Source organism: Panonychus citri, unplaced genomic scaffold, assembly GCF_014898815.1.
Source record: "Panonychus citri isolate SS breed McGregor unplaced genomic scaffold, ASM1489881v1 Contig00083, whole genome shotgun sequence".
In the NCBI taxonomy this organism is placed as follows: domain Eukaryota; kingdom Metazoa; phylum Arthropoda; class Arachnida; order Trombidiformes; family Tetranychidae; genus Panonychus; species Panonychus citri.
Genome location: NW_026515488.1, coordinates 14699 through 34314, shown reverse-complemented (window position 1 = coordinate 34314; position 19616 = coordinate 14699). Strand labels below are relative to the sequence as shown.

The following is a 19616-nucleotide window of genomic DNA, read 5'->3' as shown; positions in this document are numbered from 1 at the left end:
CCTTCCAATCTCTCAATTCAACCATAGACTCCATAGAAATCTGTCCATCTCCAGCCTGATTGAGCCGCAAATCGGGTTAACGTTAGCATCCATTAAAATATCGAGGATAAACTGTTTCAAAAAGGGATTTAAGAAAAATGAAATTAATTCAAGTGACACAAAAAAAATCACAACAGAAAAAGAAACAATAAATTATTGTCAATAATCACCAAGATGTTCATTAAGAGATCCACAAATTGAATCAAGTCATCGAAGGTTAAAGGCACGAAACACGAACACAAATAGACAAAAGCTGTTACAATTAATATTTATGGTTAAATTCTAAATAAATAATTAGAAAATTAAATTAATCCAAATTAAATTTGATTCCCTCCAAATGAATGACAAGAAATAATCAGTTGTCATTTTCTCGATACATCGATGGTTGAAATCGAAAATCAAATCGATATATCGATGTGAGATTTGTTTTCTTTTCTATTGAAAGTAAATTCAATTTATTAAATTGTTTCTTTTCTCGTTTGTGTTAATCTAATTGTCGTGGTTTGTTTTTTTTTTCTTAATTTGACAATAAACTATTTTGTTTTCTTAATTAACATGGATCTCATTAAAGGTGTTGAACGTCCTTGGATTTATAATGGGAAGATAAACGTTCGATCTTTTCTTGATCTTTGGAAAACTCAAGATTTAAGTCTTGAAAGCAATTTAACACCAGAAACACTCGATGAACAATTTACCAAGATGTTTGATGTTGACCAAGAGATGATTGACTCATTAAAGGAAGATTTATCACCTGATTGTTTAACTGATGTTGCTGATGAAGGTTGGAAAGATTGTATTTATGGTGATAAATTTGCGATCCCTGATCAAGTTAAATTGGTTAGTGTTGCAGCTCAAGTTAAACATATCGAGAAAATGAAAGCTGATCGTAACTATCATAGTCATGCTTCTCAACTATTAAAGTATAGAAATTATACCTTCTTGGACAATTCAGGTAATTAAGTTAACTATTAAGTAACTAACCTTAAAATCTAATCATCATTTTGTTTTTGTTTTATTCTTTTCTGTTTAGAGATGAAAAAACGTTCACCTGATGAGCAAAAAATCACAGATCTTGAGGTTATTCTTAATGTTCAAATATTTAAGCCAATGAAGTTCTCCTTGCATGTTGGTGAACATCGGAAACATGTTAATCCGATTGCCGAACAAGAATTTCTATGTCTTGGTGGTCAATTTTTATCAGCTCTCAGAGATGAGATCATTTGTCCAGTTGATGCTAATCCAGTTGAAGATTGTAGCGATGATCCGAAAAAATCCAAGCCAAGTGGCGGCGAAATTTACACTTCTGGCTTTTTCTTCATAGATGATTGTTTTTACAACGATTTTAGAAAAACATCCAATATAGATTATAGTCAGTAAGTTAAACTGAGCCAGAATATTTTGTAAAAACTCAAAATTTTAACGAACCACATTCTTATTCTGTTCTTTTCTTTTCGAATGTGGTCAGAGTGATTGTAGATTGGGCGAAAAGTTCAGATAGAAGAATTGGTGAACTTCGATCGGCTAAAATGGAGGCTACTTGTTTCATCGATCTTACCATTCGACTTGGTCAACCCTATGTTTATGTCCATCAAGGGAATTGTGAACATATGATAGTCTTCTCAGAGATGCGTTTATTTTCACCTCAAACTGATAGTCCATTTATCGACGATTATCCAAGATTATTTAAAACGGTCAACAAAACTGCTATAATGTGTTATATGTGTGGAATCAATGTCCCCAAATGGCTTGTATTTGATAATAAGAGATTACCTGACAATCCATGGTTATTTTGTGAACAATGTTTCATGTCCTTTAATTACGATTCTCAGAAGAAAAAAGTTGGACATTTTAAAGCTTTTCCTTATTTGGACAAATCTGCAATAATTTGATCAACCTTTTTGATTGTTGAACTTCATCCATTTGTAATATTTTGTATATAAGCAAAAAAACCCATCAATGATCATATATTTTTAATAATTAGAAGAAAATTTTATTAGATAAAACAGAAAATTTTTGATATTTCTGACTCAATTTCATATATTGAATAAATTAAATATAAATAATAATCAAGGAAATACATAATTACCATTAAGAATTAGGAAATTTGGGTAAGGCTTGCATGTGATTACTATTAATTGATGGTAAATGTTTCATTTGACTTTTAAATAACAATCGTAAGAATTTAACCAAACTTTGTCTGAAAGATTCGATTCGTCGACAAAGACGAAATCTAGAACAAAGATTGTTACGATTGTTAATTGTCACACCGAATGGTGATTCCAATGAAGCGATTAACAATCTAATTTTATCCAAATCAATGTCAAGTCTTTCCAATGGAATATGATTTTCAAGTGATCTTCGTCTTCGTCTTCCAGCAAAAGCACCAATCAAAACAGGAAGAGCCAAAGGAATAAGACCAGAGCCTGAAAATGCGAAGATAAATTGTAACAATTTGAATAATTCATCGAATCAATAGATTGGAAAATGACAGAATTAAAAGCAATCGACTTACCTCCAAATGGATCGTAACCAGAGACGGCAAGTAAAGCGGGAACGATGGTGATGCCATAAAGTAGAGCACTTAACATGATTGTACTAAAACCAACTCGCCGAGCGAGCGGGTAAAGTATAACGGGAACTCGCGCTGAACTTTCACCCATAAAGGGATGACTAAATGAAAGATCTTCGGGTGTAGGAGTTGACGATTTGTTGGCGTTTCTTGACGATTCAGAGTCATCAGGCTTTTTCTCCGCCATCGCTGGATGTAGACCGAAAATTTCAGCTGAAACCATAGTGTCAAGGGTCAGGCAAAGGTTAATCGTATGGAAAAGTATAAGATAAATATTAATCGATGGAAACAATTTATGATGTTTATATGGAATAAAAAATTTCATTGTAAACACGATAAACATTTAAACATGATGAGGATCATGATTGAAATTAAGATCAACAGTTAAATGTCAACAAAAATGATGATAATGATAAAGATGATCAATTACAAGTGACAAAAATTTTGTCATCTTTTCTCCCTCTTCATCTCTCTCTCCATCATCTTACGTTTTGCTCTTTGGTGACAAAAAGCGAAACAGGAAGATTAACCTGATAGAACGGGAAATCTTTTCATCTTCTCTTAGAAAACTTATTCCTTATTTTCTTTTCTTTTCTTCCCTGATAACAGAACTTCCGGAAAACATTTAAACCAGAACATTGTTTATTTACTTCAGAGAACGAGGGTGAATAAGATGAGTGCATTAAAACCAACGAATTAGCTGTTTGGATGAGCATGAGGGGCTTTTTTCAGTCTTTTTTGTTTGATTTTCTTTGATTGTTGTGTCATTTCAATTGTTTTCCTCCCTGAAACCATGAACATTTGCCTCAATGTACCAGGAAAAGATTCTGTTTGTTCATCGATCATCAAACCAAGATGAAAATTTGTTCCTATTGAAGAGAAAACTTTTTTTTTGATATAGTTAATAACTAATAGAATATTAAATTAGTTTAGTGACGTTCATATTAATCATCATTTGAACAGGACAATTTAGTGAACATCAGTTGAACATCTCAAGTCTTTTAAAGGGCAAAAGATTAAAGGTGAACGAGGTTCAACAATTAAGTCTTAGTATACGATTAAGTTGATTAACAAGAAAGTTATTGGTTACCTGTCTTTTTACCAGTTGATTATCAAAGAGAAAAGGAAATTAGATTCAATAAATGAATTAAAAGGATCCAATTTTGTGAGAATTCAATTAACTTGATTAATTTGAGATTTTGGGTTAGTAAATGATGAAAGATGTTGTTAGTTGTCATCCACCTTCGGAAGATAGCGATTTCTTGTTTGAGTGATTTATCACAAACAACAAAATCACTAGTCTTCCACTAGGAGAATGACTTAATTGTTGTATTGATGAAATTCTGAATAAGAGATAAAGATTAGATGAAAGAGACGAAAGAGATGAATAGTTAATATCAATTGAATGTTGTTGAGATGCTCAAAGATTGATTGGGAATAAATTATTCTTCACAAAGGTAAGTATTACTTTGGTAATGAAAAGTATAAACGGAAGAGGAAGAGATTGAATAAAATAAGAATCCAAGGAATAAGAAGAAGAAGAAAAATATTGAGCAATTGAAGACACAGGTAAAAGTCGATGAGGTTGACAATTTAAATGAGACTAAATCAAGTGAACCACTGACTTTAAGAAGACAAATGTAAATGTCGAAAGGTAGTAAACTCTTTTTTATCTTTACAGAGGAAGATAAATGAGCTCTCCTCTCTCTCTCTCTCTCTCTTGCTCCTAATTTCTTCTTCTTCTTCTTCTCTGTCCAAGTTAACAGATACACAGATACATTTATATAAATACCATAGGGTTTGTTGATATAAATATTATTCTCACTCTCTCGGTCTCTCTATTTTCGCTTGACAGTCCAGGTAACTTGGTTGCTCCTTTTTAATGGTTTCCCCATTCTTCATCTCCCCATTCTATCATCTCCTCCTTTGGTTTCTTCCTTCTCTCTCTCTCTCTCTCTCTCTGACAATTTTCAATTTTTCCTTACTCTCGCTGCATTTTGGTGAGTGTATATTGTGTATGTGTTATATGTTTGCCTTCCTTCCAATGATGATAATGATGATGAAATGATGATAGTTGTGTATATGTAATATGTTCTTTTCCCATAATAATTGTTCCTCTATTTGGTTCCTCTGGTAACCATCAAATGACAACAAACGCTTCTCTCAGGTAATGATTCTTTTGTGGCAATTCTTCATTCTCTATCCATCCTTTTTGCAGAAAAAAAACCAATGATAGAAACCAATATAACCTCATAATGAGTTTCTCATCATAGAGCAACGTTATATTGTTTTTTTCTCTTTCTCTCCCATACACTTTTTCCCATTCTCACTCTCAATGGAAATGAGAGAAAGAAAGAGAGTTCAAGTATAAACAGCAAATAGATATGACAGAAATATAAGTCAATTTGATAATTCACCAGCACTATTATCATCACTTTTTCTGTTTCCAGTTCCTATGCATGGTATGGTAACATCAACAAAAAGGGAACCATATTAGTCAGGCGATCCTTAATGAGAAGATAATTATTCATCTTCATAATTAAATGGTATCCAAATGATGGGATCTCTTTCTCTCTCCTTTATTTCTCACTGAGTAAGAGAGAGAGAGAGAGAGAGAGAGAGAGAGAGAGAGAGAGAGAGAGATGTAATTATTGATGAAGTGTTATCCCTTTTTCGATCCATATGATATGTTAATTGTTTTCCAATATCGAAGAGCACATATATTTATAAAAAGGTGAATTGATCCGATAGAATTCTGAAAGAAAAAGAAAAATATATTTATCGATTTAGTTTGAATTATCTTATTTTCTTGGTTTGTTTTGTTTTGAACGTTCGCATTTGAACACAAGGGAATCATTTCATTAATAAATTTGTATCACAGAGAGAAAATGAAGAAAAGGGAATGAAAATAAACCATTCAGCTAAAAGTAGAGTTTCAATAGAATCCATGGTCAATATTGGATAAGATGAATTTGAATTGTTAATAATTTCTATTCTTTTGAAAATCAAAATGAATAGAGATGAAGGTTAATTATGAAGATGATCGATATGTTGATATTGTTATCAATTCAAATCTTGGGAAATTTAGGTGACAGAAAATGTTGACTATAGATAAACTCTGGAAGAAGAACCAAGAGAGAGAAAGAGAGAGAAAGAGAGATTATCAACTTGAATCAATCCAGAACACAGAACCAGTGGGTTACATGGAAAAGGTTAATCAGAGTTAATCAGATGAAATATCTAAATGAAAGAAACAAGGATGAAATTCTGGAATGATACAAAGTCACAAGAGATTTAATCTCTCTCTCTCTCTGCTCCTAATTTCTTCTTCTTCTTCTTCTCTGTCCAAGTTAACAGATACACAGATACATTTATATAAATACCATAGGGTTTGTTGATATAAATATTATTCTCACTCTCTCGGTCTCTCTATTTTCGCTTGACAGTCCAGGTAACTTGGTTGCTCCCTTTTTTAATGGTTTCGCCCATTCTTCATCTCCCCCATTCTATCATCTCCTCCTTTGGTTTTCTTCCTTCTCTCTCTCTCTCTTTCTCTCTGACAATTTTCAATTTTTTCCTTACTCTCGCTGCATTTTGGTGAGTGTATATTGTGTGTATGTGTTATATGTTTGCCTTCCCTCCAATGATGATAATGATGATGAAATGATGATAGTTGTGTATATGTAATATGTTCTTTTCCCATAATAATTGTTCCTCTATTTGGTTCCTCTGGTAACCATCAAATGACAACAAACGCTTCTCTCAGGTAATGATTCTTTTGTGGCAATTCTTCATTCTCTATCCATCCTTTTTGCAGAAAAAAAACCAATGATAGAAACCAATATAACCTCATAATGAGTTTCTCATCATAGAGCAACGTTATATTGTTTTTCTCTTTCTCCCATACACTTTTCCCATTCTCACCTCAATGGAAATGAGAGAGAAAGAAAAGAGAGAGTTCAAGTATAAACAGCAAATAGATATGACAGAAATATAAGTCAATTTGATAATTCACCAGCACTATTATCATCACTTTTTCTGTTTCCAGTTCCTATGCATGGTATGGTAACATCAACAAAAAGGGAACCATATTAGTCAGGCGATCCTTAATGAGAAGATAATTATTCATCTTCATAATTAAATGGTATCCAAATGATGGGATCTCTTTCTCTCTCCTTTATTTCTCACTGAGTAAGAGAGAGAGAAAGAGAGAGAGAGAGAGAGAGATGTAATTATTGATGAAGTGTTATCCCTTTTTCGATCCATATGATATGTTAATTGTTTTCCAATATCGAAGAGCACATATATTTATAAAAAGGTGAATTGATCCGATAGAATTCTGAAAGAAAAAGAAAAATATATTTATCGATTTAGTTTGAATTATCTTATTTTCTTGGTTTGTTTTGTTTTGAACGTTCGCATTTGAACACAAGGGAATCATTTCATTAATAAATTTGTATCACAGAGAGAAAATGAAGAAAAGGGAATGAAAATAAACCATTCAGCTAAAAGTAGAGTTTCAATAGAATCCATGGTCAATATTGGATAAGATGAATTTGAATTGTTAATAATTTCTATTCTTTTGAAAATCAAAATGAATAGAGATGAAGGTTAATTATGAAGATGATCGATATGTTGATATTGTTATCAATTCAAATCTTGGGAAATTTAGGTGACAGAAAATGTTGACTATAGATAAACTCTGGAAGAAGAACCAAGAGAGAGAAAGAGAGAGAAAGAGAGATTATCAACTTGAATCAATCCAGAACACAGAACCAGTGGGTTACATGGAAAAGGTTAATCAGAGTTAATCAGATGAAATATCTAAATGAAAGAAACAAGGATGAAATTCTGGAATGATACAAAGTCACAAGAGATTTAATCTCTCTCTCTCTCTCCTTCTCTCTCTGTCTCTCTGTCTCTTTCAAATAAGATGAAGAAGTGGTGATAGTGTTAACAGAGGTAAAACACACGAATGATGACAGTAAAGATGATAGTGTATAATGAGATGATGATGCTAGAAGAAAGAGAGAGAGAGAGAAGGTAAAATAGAATAAAAAAGAGAGAGAAAAAAGAAAGAGAAAAAAATAGAACATGTAGAAAGCGATAAAATAGAAAGTGGATGACAGATGATGGAAAATTACAGTTATATTTACTTGGAAGGTAAAGAGAATAGAAAAACCAAATTTCCGATATCAATTGAATTCTCTTTGAAATCACAACTAAATTAAATTGGAATAAGAAACAACAACAATTAACAAAAAAAAAGAATAATCAACAATTAAGAAAAAAGGAAAGGCCTTCAACCCAAAAGAAATCATCATATTGTACACAACAGATACTCCAATATACTCACATGAAGATTTAAAGACCAGGCCAAAGGTTAGAAAATGAGAATTAATTTGGTTCCAATTATTAATAGATTGAATTTAATTTTCTAATTATCATGATAACACAATTAACGAATTGGCAACATTGAGAATTAATTGTTTTTCACAAATATTAATAAAGAAAGAGAAAATGATGATAAAGAAAGAGGAAAATTTATCATCTCTTTTTCATCTTCTGATAAAAATGTTTCCCTTTTGATTGGATTTTGGCGGAAAATTAATTACGCGGAAAATTTAACCGAACCTAGAACAACAATTAACTAATAGAATTAAATTAACTCCAATTCTATTTGGTGTTGTATCTGTTTTCTAATCATTCAGAAAGTGTTATACATTTTTTTAATCCAGTTAATTGTCCATTTCCATTTTGATAATGTTTTCCATACAATCAACTGATTAACAACAGAAAGCAAATTGATTTAATTGTCTGATGATACAAGTTAATTAATTAATGAGATGAACAGTTTAATGTGTTAATCTTTGTTACTAGATTAATATGTTATTAAGAATTGAATTGATACTATTGCGTGATAATTGAATTGCTGTTAAATGGTAACAATTTAGTTGATTAGTTGATCCCAAATGAGTTTAGACCTTTGGAAACAACAATCGTAACAATTTAATTAAAGTTTGCTTTCAATTTTTCACCACGCAATCAATCAACAATTAGTAATTAAGTATTACCATTAATTTATTTGCTTTTATAAGAAACATTGTACAATTAATTAAATAAAAAAGAGTGAGAAAGTTGAACAATTAACTTCATCTTATAATTAATTTAAGTTAATCAATATTATTATTATTATTATTATCATGATGATTAATGTCACGTTAATAGTTAACAATATATATAAATGTTGATTTAATTGTTGATAGATAAACCAGTTAACTATTACTATTTAGTTTCACATCATTGATGATCCATGACAATTAAATTAAATTGATTATCATTAAATTGTTCAATGATTATGGTTATTGTTTTTTAACGGTGTTTCCATTTTGTTTAATTGTGATTTAAGTTGTTATTATTAACACTCTTGGGTAAGAATTGAATTGCTGTTGATGAGACGATGATATTAATTGTTTGGTGTAAATTGGTCAACAATTAACCAAACCATCTCCAGACAAACATAACTGTTTTAGTTGATTGGATACACTTAATTGTATCTGGATTGTAATTCCAATCACCATTAAGTTGACATTTAAGTGGTTGAATTATGTTAACTTTATACCCGACGGAACAAGTTATCCGACATTGACCTCCGATTGAATTGTTACAACGGAATAGCCGACCATTGATCGGAATAGTGGGCGGACGGCAACAACGACCTGAGGCACAGTGTTGAGTTGTTGCGACTAATTAACAAAGTAGAAGAAAGAAAATCAATTTGATAAGAGTTAATTATGATTTATTAATTGTTCGCAACTTGTATTATTTACTTTAATGTGTTTTTAATTTACAACGTTCATTGGGTCAGTTGTAATTAACTCACTTTGACAGATTCCTAATCGCCCTGACCATTGGCCAGAGTTTGTACAAGTGACCACTAGTTGACCCACTAACCTGTAACCTCTTGAACAAACAAGGGTACAGGTTGAACCCGAAATACCTGGTGCACATTTACCGTAAAGAACACCGCCTCGGGGTGGACGTAAGGGTTGACAAAAGGTCGATGGACCAGTGGTTGGGTTGATGGTTGGCTTAGGTGAGGTTGTAGGTTTAATTGTGGTTACATCTGGATAAGGGTCAGTATAATCAGGGTCAGGATATGGATCAGGATCCGGGTCAGGGTCAGGGTCAGGATCGGGGTCGGGGTCGGGATCTGGATCAGTTCCTGGTACCGTTGTTGGTGTAGATGTTGGTTCAGAGCCGATTTCTGGTTACAAAAATTAACCAAAGTTCAAATCAAACAATTAAATCATTCATATAAAATGTCCAAATCTTTGAGTCTCATGTTTTAATTGTCATTTAAATTGAGAAAAATGAAAGACAATTAAACTCTAATGATTATTTTAAATTAACTAGGACAATTAATGAATCACACATTATCAATGTACATTTTTATTATATGTAATATCATTTCCTTTGTTGATTTTTGTTTTATAAATTATACTTTTAATTGTGATTAAGATAAATTATCGTCGGTAAGAATCAAATCTATACATTTAAATTGTCACAATTGCACGCAAATTGTGACTTATTAACTGAATTAAAAAGTTCTATCCAGTTCTCTATGGATATGATAATATAAACAAAGATTCAAATTAAACTTAACAATGGAAACAAAAAAATAACAATCAATTGATTTTTCCCTTACAATTGAACTAATCAATAAATTGATATAATTTAAATTGATTCCAAAGGAAAGTTAATTCAAATTCAAAATGATAACAATTTAATCAATATCACATTATCATTGAATTGATTTTAATGATTAAAAGAAGAAGCAAAAAACAGTGACAACAATTAATCGTTAATCACAATCAGTTTAAATGGTCAGCATTAAATCATTTTGAATGATTCTCGATTTAAATGTTGATAGTTAATAGAATAATAATTTTTAATTGTTGACATTTAACTAAATCAATGGAAAGAATTGATTTTATTTTTTCAAAGAGAAACTCAACGAAAACCTTAATTGTTATTCTTAATTATATTATTATCGATGAGGAGAAACTTTTAAAGATTAGATTTAGTTTATTTCTCAAACTGAATTAAAAATATTCTGGTTGTCAAGGTAATATTAATGATGAAGAGTTAATTTGTATTTCAAAAGAAATTGAATCAATTTAAATATCTATTAAATTTAACGACAATTTGGCAACTCACCTCGACAAATGGGCTGAAAATGAGACCATCGTCCGCCCTCCCCACAGGTCAACACATTAAAACCCTCCAGGGCACATCCCTGATTACAGGTAAAGTTACAGGTTTCACCCAAAGTACCTGGTGAACAAGTACCATAAGCGTAACCACAAAGAGGTGAAATTAGTGACGGACAAGAGGCCAAGGTACAAACGGGTGGAACCGATGACCAGGTACCATTGAGTTGACAAAGGGAACTCGAAAGACCTCTTAGTCGATAGCCCACCGGGCAGGTGAATGAACATCTTTCCCCTGGATAACCTGGGTTACATGTACCTTGTAGTCCACCATTTGGTGAGGGTGGTAATAAGGATCGCATGTGACCTGGATACATGTTGGTACTTCATTAGACCAAGTACCATCGGGAAACATTCGGTCACCAGTTGAGATTCACTGGACAATGAGTAACCCTTTTCACAACCGAATGAGCAAAGTTTACCTGGTACACCAGGTGAACAATCCCCGCGCGTGTAACCATGTTCAGGAGGAGAATTGGTGGACATGAACGACCAGAACATGATGGAATCGGATTATCCCAATTTCCATTGGGTAAACATGTCAATTCACTTGGACCACTTGGTAAAGTTCCGGAAGAACATAGAATTGTACAGGTTCGTTGTGAATATCCAGGTGAACAGGTGCCCGACAACTGACCATTAGAAGGGGCGACTAAGGGTGGACACGATATCGGTGGTGCTTCCACACACCGAGGAACTGGGTGATTCCAAGTTCCATTACCGGTACAGGTTAACAAAGGTTCACCCTCTAAATTGAGGGACGGTGAACAGAAAATTGAACAAGTTGAACCAAAAGTGGCACCCGAACAAGTACCGTTAGTTTTACCTCCTGACGGTGGATAAATTGGTGGACAAACTACCGATGTACAAATGGGCAATTCACCGATAGCCCAATTACTAGTTTCGGGTAGACACTCGAAACTTGGTTTACCCACAAGTGCGAATCCAAAATTACACCGATAGGTACACGTAGAACCCACTAGACCTGGACTACAAACACCTTCGGTGTAACCATTGGCCAAGGTTGAATTGGTGGACAAGTTTTCCGTTCACAGGTCAGTAAACTTGCCGTTCCCCACCCATTGGGTGTGCAACGTAATTCAGTAATTGGATTAATATAATTGGGCCCACAATTGAGTAAACATGTTTGACCACAAAGACCTGGATCACAATGTCCAGAATAAGATCCGACTATTGGACCAGGTAATCGTGGACATGTTATGGGTATACAATTTGGCAATGGATCAGACCATTGGCCAGTTTCCCGACAAGTTAAACTTGGATTAGATGTCGGAGTATAACAAGTATCACAGATTAAATTACACGATTCCATGGCCTTACCTGGATTACAAGACCCATTCAATTGACCATTTAAGGGTCGAGTTAATGAAGGACACGAAACAGATTCACAGGTCGGTGGTGCGCCAGACCATTCACCCGTTTCTGTACATAAAAGTGTCTCCGAACCACCGACTAAGCTATAACCACGTAAACACTGATAAGTACAAGTTGTACCAACAATTCCTGGTGAACAATTGCCCATTAAGAGGGTATTTGGTGACCTGGTTAACGGGCGACACATTATTTGAGCACAAACGGGCATTTCACCCGACCAAAGGCCACCAGGTAAACATGAAAGAGTCGATAATCCAACCAATTTGTACCCAGAATTGCATGAAAATGAACAAAGTGAACCAGGAAAACCAGCTGAACACGAACTATCAATTTGTCCATTTGAAAGGCCACTAATGGGTGGACAACGCGGTGCTAAAGTCGTTGTTGTGGTCAATGTACACCGAGGATTAGGATCAGACCAAGAACCGTTAATATGACAAACCGATTGTACCAAACGATTGAAGGAATCGCCGTAACATTGGATTATACAAGTTCCCCCAGCGAAAGGTAAACAATTACCGATTAGCCGACCATCATTAGGGACAATTAACTGTGGACATTGAATTTGTTGATCTAAAGTAATTTACAACAGATAAATAATCAATCTATGAGGAAACAAATTAACATCAAACAATTTAATTACTTATGCACATTGAATCTTCACCAGTCCAAGTACCGTTATCGCAACATGTCCGATGCGATGACCCAATCAATTCAAATCCCCGTTGACACCCAATTAAACATCGTTGACCAACAACATTCAAACAAGAGCCCGTTGGCCATTCACCGTAAACGGGTAAACTTAATGGTGAACAATTTTGACCTGACAATTTAATGGAATCAGAAATTTAATCACAATTTGTAAATGGAGAAAAATGTTGACAAAATTAAGATTAACTCACAATTAACATGCGACAATAAATTGAAACAAATCAACAAGATAAATAATAATATACAAAGATTTACATTTAACCGATTGGGATGATTAAAGTTACTCCAATTAACCATGATAAGTCATTGGAAATTGTTGATTAGTTGATCGATAATCAATTGACCATTGATTGTATCGACAACGAAGCAATTTAATCATATTATTAATGATGATACTATAAGAGGTTATTGAAGATTAATCCATTTTATATAGACTCACAATTAATCAATAGTTAAAGTAGTAATTTGTTAACCCTTTAGTTATCACAATTAGAGGACAATTAACAAAAAGTTGGACTTGAAATGGACAATCAAATATTAAAAACTAGACTTATATTAACAATTACAATGATTAAAACTTTACTATTCTAATCACAATCAACTTTACCATCATTAAACTTGCACCACCAACAATTAACTTAATTATATGCTCACTTTTTAATCACGATAAATTGAATAATTAGCTTAATCATGTTTCCAGAAATGTTTTTTTTTTCAATCCAATGGTTTAAATGATGTTAATGATTAACTTTAGTGTATTACTTTTGTTTGTGATTTAATTATGTTAATAACAAAAAATATACGAGACAAATTGTGTTATTATGATTAAGGGTAAATTGTTAACAATCATAATCTAAATTAAATTGTTGATTACAATATTTTCATCAAAGAACCGGAAATTTATTCCTCTCAGACTTAATAACAATCAAAAAAGGGAAACAACCAATTACTTTTATTTTCAATATCATCAACAAACAACAATCAAAACGTTAATTATAAATTCAGACAATTAACTACAACACTATGAAAAAAAAATTGATCACAATTAAAAATAAATATCAAAATTAACCAACGATGATAATAGTTAATTAACTTGAGGGATTCCCATTACCCTTACCCTCATGAGATGAATTAAAACTAATCAAATCAAATCAAATTAACTTAAATTTCATATAATACATAATCCTAAATGAGTTAATTGTGTTAATCTTTTAGTCAAATTGTTTCTCAATCAGTTGATTGTTGTTGACTCTTTTTTTACCTTTAAACATATTAAATTGTTTCTCAGAGCAATTGATCATTTGTAACTGTTGAAAATTGATCAGCAATTATATTCCAATGATGGATGATCAAGTTTCCAACAATTAAGTTTAGGTGGGAATATATTTATCGGGGAGTCGAGTGATTTAATCGAGGGTGGAAAATAAAACAAGATGAATTAATGAAAATCAATAGTTAATAATGATTGTTATTGTTATTGTTTCATCAACAATTTAGATCCCAAAGTTACGGTCACCAAGGAAATCAACAAATCATTATATTCAATCATCATCATCATCAATATTATTATCATTATCATGACAATTAAATGTTCATTTTTAATTTAATCAATTTTGTTTAGAATCCATTTTCTCACTGATTTAGTAACAGTAACACAATCAAGTTGATTAATTCATGGATTCATCAATTGTTATTATCATGAGATTAACTTGATCCTTACAAATTAACTAATTAGTTTTCAAAGTAAAATATTTTTATTATTATCATTATATATCAGTAATATAATCAAATATCTGAACATAATCAAGCATCTTTTGTTAATTGATTGTAATTATAAATTCAATTATATACATTTTATATATAAGTGATTAACTGTATATTTTGTTTTCATGAGATATTGGATATTGATGATTAATGTATTTGATTTTGTACAATTAAATTGATTGACCCCGGAAGCAAAAAATGGTCCAATTGATGATGTGGTTATCCAATAGAGCTGATGATGAAATACTAATATGATTTGATGATGATGATGATGATGATGTTGGTGGTTAATATGGTTTGCGAGGTTGTTGATTTGTTGTCCAATAGATGAGATATAATTAGAGAGTTAATTGCCATAGATAATTAATATCTCGATTATTGTTTGGTTGACATAATTTGTTTGTTTTTTTTTGTGTTGGATTAATTGACAGGATTGAGATTACATTGAAATGAGAGGGTGAGAGAGTCTATTTTTACATGATGATGAGTTTGTAACACTTTTCCTCGGTTTCTTTGTTTTTCCTAATTGTGTCAATTATTTACATTATTTTGTTGTTGTTGTTTGTGATTCCATATTGTTGATGTGTATTTATAATCCAAATTGTTGATATCATTTTCAATTAATGGTTTTATATTTACGATTATGAAGATGTTGTTGTTTTAAGTGAGTTTGTTTTACTAAACTAATACAAAACCTACAATCACAAACAGGAAGATAATTAAGAGAGACAGAAAGTAAAAATTGGAAGGTTAAGGTAATTAAAGTGAGAGATTAAGATTTTTTTTTAGATTATATTATATTTTTGGGACTCAAAGGTTAGGAAATGGGAGTTGAACCTAAGGATTTGTTGGATTTTTTGGAGTTAGTATTGTTGATTATGGTCATTCTGTTAGATCTAATTTGATTTAATCCTCTCACTGCTGCAGCGTAACTTAAACCTTTTGGACAAACAGAAAAAACTAATTCATATTAGTGACAATGAGCGTAGCGATTGAATGTAAGTTACCTGTTGGCGTTAATGAATCTCGCCTATCTATCTGAGCCAAAGGTATTTCAGAAAGTTTATGCTGACGGACAAGGTTACATTCACCGCCCTCGGCTATATTTAAATCGTAAAGGTAAACATAACCATCATAAGAGGCAACCATTAGCCAGGGTGTTTCGTTGATCATGGTTATCGTGCAAACAGTTTCCAAATTTTTCAATGGTAATTTAGCATAAGCGAATGACCTTTCCTGATTGAATACCTTTGAAATGTTTGCAGGTAAATAAGATTCGGAGGCTCGACCAAGGTAATCAATCCAACTGGTACTTTCTTCTTTGTGTCGATTGGCAGGTGAAGTGTCCAATTTGAATATGTGAATTGTTTCCGTTGAACTGGAAGCACAAAGGAAGAGGGAATTACATCCAAAGGATAAAGAGTAAATGTTGGCACATCTAGTGAATCCACGACGAAACTCATATAAACAAGATCCATCTAATATTAGATGGACTCGAATTATGGTTCCCTTTTCACTGGCAGTAGCGATTTTATCACCAGCAGAATCAAAAGTCATCGCTGCCAGTGGATTATCATGAGCAGGTATGATTATCTTATCTTGTAAATTCATACAATCATAGATAATCAATTCTCCTGTGTTAGGACCGCCTGGATAAGCGAGAAGACAATTCTCATCGTTTGGTGATAAAGCACAAAGACCTTTTGAGTTACAGGGTGTTTGCTTAATTCTATGTAGATCAGCCATGAATTCACCATTTAGACCAGTATGAATATAGATGGCATCTTCTAGGACAACCACGATTCGAGATCGATTCATTCGTACACTAAGGATTGAATTATTGTAACATCTTGGATCACATATCATTACATCACGTTCAACGTGTAAAAAGTTGACCTTTCGAGGGGATTGAAGGGAAACGTAGGCCAAAATACTGGAAGAGAAACATCTTTCTGCAATGTAAATTTCTTCCTCTGCGCATCCAGTTAACATACGAAGATCATCTGTAGCTTGGAAGTTGATTAACTGAAATCCAGATCGGGTTCCAACACAAAGGGAAGTTGAATCTTGATTGAATCGGACATATAAGTATTTTGATTGATACTCGGTCTCTGGTATAGACATGGTGATGATGATTGATTGCTTTGGTTGTCAAAAGGTTCAGTGTTTTTGTAAATATTAATGAGAAAGAGAAAGATAGAGAAATAATCAAGGGCACGAATCCAACGAAAAAAATGTCTCAAGGTAGATGAAAGTCCTTGTCGAAGTTACCAAAATGAATGAGCAATTTAAAATGATGGAATTGAGTAATTACTGTGATTAAGGAGAAAAAAAACAAAGAGAGAAATTAGTTAAATATATTGAAACGTAGAAATATTTCTAATGAATTGTATTAGTACAAAATGTAAACAAAACACAAAAGTGATGATAAGGTGAAGATAAAAATCAAAGATTGTTTTTGAATTGATGTAAACATAGAAAGAGGGAGAAAATTGGGAAAAGAAAGACAAATAGAAAGGGAATCTAACAAGGCAATGAAGATTAGAAATAAAAATTACAACAATTATAACTGATGATAATTAATGACGATGACGATGGTTATGACTTAAGCAGAGAGAGAGAGAGAGAGAGAGAGAGAGAGAAGAAACAAAAAATAATAAGCAACAATATACTACACACACAGTACACAAATAAAGAGATATAATTGAATGTATAAATAGTGTGACAGGATAATCACAATTAAAGAAAAAATTGATTGTAAGAGTGTGAAAGTGTAATCAGAGAATATTAAGGAAAGAAAGTCCAGAGAATAGAAAAAAAATGGAGAAAAAAAATAGAAAACAGGAAATAAAGAACAAAGAGATTTTGACTTACCTTTAGAATCTATGATATTTTCTTGGGAAGAAAAGAATATTTTTTTTCTTGAAGCAAACAGGATGAAAGTGATAGATTTAGAACCAATTCCAATGGGGTTTGTCTCTTCTTCGCTTAATTTATTCGCTTTTCGCTAATTATAATGATAATTAACAGGAAGCTTACAACCAGTTTATCTTCTAGTGGCAGAAATTAAAACCCATCCAACAGAAGAAGATGAAAGTAAAAGAAACAAAGGAAAGAGATAGAGTGAGAGAGAGATTTATAGACAAAATGAGAGAGAGAGAGAGAAACAAAAATAATAAGCAACAATATACTACACACAGTACACAAATAAAGAGATATAATTGAATGTATAAATAGTGTGACAGGATAATCACAATTAAAGAAAAATTGATTGTAAGAGTGTGAAAGTGTAATCAGAGAATATTAAGGAAAGAAAGTCCAGAGAATAGAAAAAAAATGGAGAAAAAAAATAGAAAACAGGAAATAAAGAACAAAGAGATTTTGACTTACCTTTAGAATCTATGATATTTTCTTGGGAAGAAAAGAATATTTTTTTTCTTGAAGCAAACAGGATGAAAGTGATAGATTTAGAACCAATTCCAATGGGGTTTGTCTCTTCTTCGCTTAATTTATTCGCTTTTCGCTAATTATAATGATAATTAACAGGAAGCTTACAACCAGTTTATCTTCTAGTGGCAGAAATTAAAACCCATCCAACAGAAGAAGATGAAAGTAAAAGAAACAAAGGAAAGAGAGATAGAGTGAGAGAGAGATTTATAGACAAAATGAGAGAGAGAGAGAGAGATACAGAAAGAGAAAAAGAGTCCAAAAGATGGATAGATGGATAGAAAAACAATGAACAAAAGTGAAAGGAGAGGAAAAAAGTTCGCTGGTTTAAAAGAAAAGGATTAAGCTTAATCTCCAGTTTAATCTTTTAACAGGTGGACGAGAATCATTTTTAAACTGAGACAAACCAGTTTAAAGAAACGCTCAAAATTTCAATTCCAATCGAAATTTCAGTTAAATAATTCACTAAATCACATAGGTAAACATTGAATAATTAAATTAATCGCAACATAATTAATTTATTAATGGAAATGTTTTAATTTCAATAATTAACAATTTATTATTGTTGTCAACAGAAATGTTTGTTTACATTTTTTTTCATCGAAATTTTTCTGAAACTTGAAAACTATCGCCATCTATGTTTATCGAAATGAACTAAAATTTACCTTCCATTTTTAACTTTGATTAGAATTTAATTTCTGAATTGATTTGTCGATTTCAAGTTTAATTGGGAGAAATTTGCCAATCAATTGAAATCGATCAATGAGTAATTGATAACCGTGAAAAACAGAAAAGAGATAAATCAAAATGAATTAATTTGTGGAAGAAAAAATCAGAAAACAAAAAAGTATCAAGGACACAATTTAAATCCAATGAAATTAACTTGAATCATTTAATCAGCTGATTGTTTCAATTAATGTAATCAGTTTGGATTAGTCGTTTAGTTGAGGTCATGTTGGAAATTTTGATCATTAAATATCTCTCATTGAATTTCTTACTCTATCTTTTCGGTCATTTTTTTTATTCGAAGATATGACAATTTGAATTGATCTAATTAGAATATTTTGATTTAGCATGTTGACCTTTGAACTCGTGCATTAAGCTAACTGAAGATAAACCAGTTTCTCTAGATAATAATCAATATTAATAATCAAATTTCTATCCAATTATGGTGATATAAATAAACGATGAAACAAGTGATTGATTTTTTTTAAAAATTCTGACCTAATTTTATATTCACCTTGACAAAAGTTCGGAGCACTTCAGGTCACTTGAAACGGGCACTAATTATCGAGAATTAGCAAATAGTTTTTAGGTTTAACCGACTGCTTGATGGCACAACTACAATAGCCTAAGGGCTTTCTCTTTTTTATAGCTACTTTGAGAAGTTCATAAGAAAAGATGGTAATATTTCAGTT

At 32.0% G+C, this 19616-nt stretch overlaps 3 protein-coding genes, 1 long non-coding RNA gene and 1 pseudogene across 13 annotated transcripts; 1 reads left to right on the top strand and 4 right to left on the bottom strand.

Annotated features, from left to right (window-relative positions):
* The first annotated feature begins 503 nt into the window (after window positions 1-503).
* On the top strand, window positions 504-2056 carry LOC128387333 (snRNA-activating protein complex subunit 3-like). Its single transcript, XM_053346504.1, has 3 exons — window positions 504-991; window positions 1070-1412; window positions 1505-2056. The coding sequence occupies exons 1-3, from the start codon at window positions 595-597 to the stop codon at window positions 1926-1928; spliced, it is 1164 nt and encodes a 387-aa protein (XP_053202479.1). The 5' UTR covers window positions 504-594; the 3' UTR covers window positions 1929-2056.
* On the bottom strand, window positions 2007-6492 carry LOC128387334 (uncharacterized). Of its 8 annotated transcripts, none has more exons than XM_053346506.1 (3): window positions 6025-6492; window positions 2552-3492; window positions 2007-2462 (listed from the first exon to the last, which is right to left on the bottom strand). In XM_053346506.1, exons 2-3 carry the CDS (start codon window positions 2949-2951, stop codon window positions 2128-2130), a joined length of 735 nt encoding a protein of 244 aa, XP_053202481.1. In that variant the 5' UTR covers window positions 2952-3492; window positions 6025-6492; the 3' UTR covers window positions 2007-2127. The 8 variants fall into 8 exon arrangements, with proteins under 8 accessions (XP_053202481.1, XP_053202485.1, XP_053202480.1 ...); XM_053346510.1 differs by having other exon boundaries at window positions 2552-3477; XM_053346505.1 differs by lacking the exon at window positions 6025-6492 and adding an exon at window positions 4401-4489.
* Window positions 6493-6545: 53 nt separating this feature from the next.
* LOC128387327 (uncharacterized) lies at window positions 6546-8123 on the bottom strand. The gene is made up of 3 exons (XR_008325016.1): window positions 7965-8123; window positions 7765-7830; window positions 6546-6947 (listed from the first exon to the last, which is right to left on the bottom strand). It is a non-coding gene; the product is annotated as an uncharacterized LOC128387327 (long non-coding RNA).
* Window positions 8124-8361: 238 nt separating this feature from the next.
* On the bottom strand, window positions 8362-13660 carry LOC128387328 (P-selectin-like; annotated as a pseudogene).
* A 1062-nt stretch (window positions 13661-14722) lies between these two features.
* On the bottom strand, window positions 14723-17865 carry LOC128387329 (WD repeat domain phosphoinositide-interacting protein 2-like). 3 transcript variants are annotated; one of them, XM_053346497.1, is made up of 3 exons: window positions 17626-17865; window positions 15759-17064; window positions 14723-15711 (listed from the first exon to the last, which is right to left on the bottom strand). In XM_053346497.1, the coding sequence occupies exons 2-3, from the start codon at window positions 16873-16875 to the stop codon at window positions 15569-15571; spliced, it is 1260 nt and encodes a 419-aa protein (XP_053202472.1). In that variant the 5' UTR covers window positions 16876-17064; window positions 17626-17865; the 3' UTR covers window positions 14723-15568. The 3 variants fall into 3 exon arrangements, with proteins under 3 accessions (XP_053202472.1, XP_053202473.1, XP_053202474.1); XM_053346498.1 differs by having other exon boundaries at window positions 14723-15690; XM_053346499.1 differs by having other exon boundaries at window positions 14723-15446.
* Window positions 17866-19616: the final 1751 nt, after the last annotated feature.

Excerpts from the sequence above, each read along its gene's own strand:
- LOC128387333 (XM_053346504.1), top strand. The coding sequence starts at position 595 with ATGGATCTCATTAAAGGTGTTGAACGTCCTTGGATTTATAATGGGAAG. Across the intron at positions 992-1,069 it reads TACCTTCTTGGACAATTCAG|AGATGAAAAAACGTTCACCT; the intron begins GTAATTAAGTTA and ends TTTTCTGTTTAG. Across the intron at positions 1,413-1,504 it reads TCCAATATAGATTATAGTCA|AGTGATTGTAGATTGGGCGA; the intron begins GTAAGTTAAACT and ends GAATGTGGTCAG.
- LOC128387334 (XM_053346506.1), bottom strand. The coding sequence starts at position 2,951 with ATGTTTATCGTGTTTACAATGAAATTTTTTATTCCATATAAACATCAT. Across the intron at positions 2,463-2,551 it reads TGGTTACGATCCATTTGGAG|GCTCTGGTCTTATTCCTTTG; the intron begins GTAAGTCGATTG and ends TCGCATTTTCAG.
- LOC128387329 (XM_053346497.1), bottom strand. The coding sequence starts at position 16,875 with ATGTCTATACCAGAGACCGAGTATCAATCAAAATACTTATATGTCCGA. Across the intron at positions 15,712-15,758 it reads AGATTCATTAACGCCAACAG|TTTTTTCTGTTTGTCCAAAA; the intron begins GTAACTTACATT and ends AATATGAATTAG.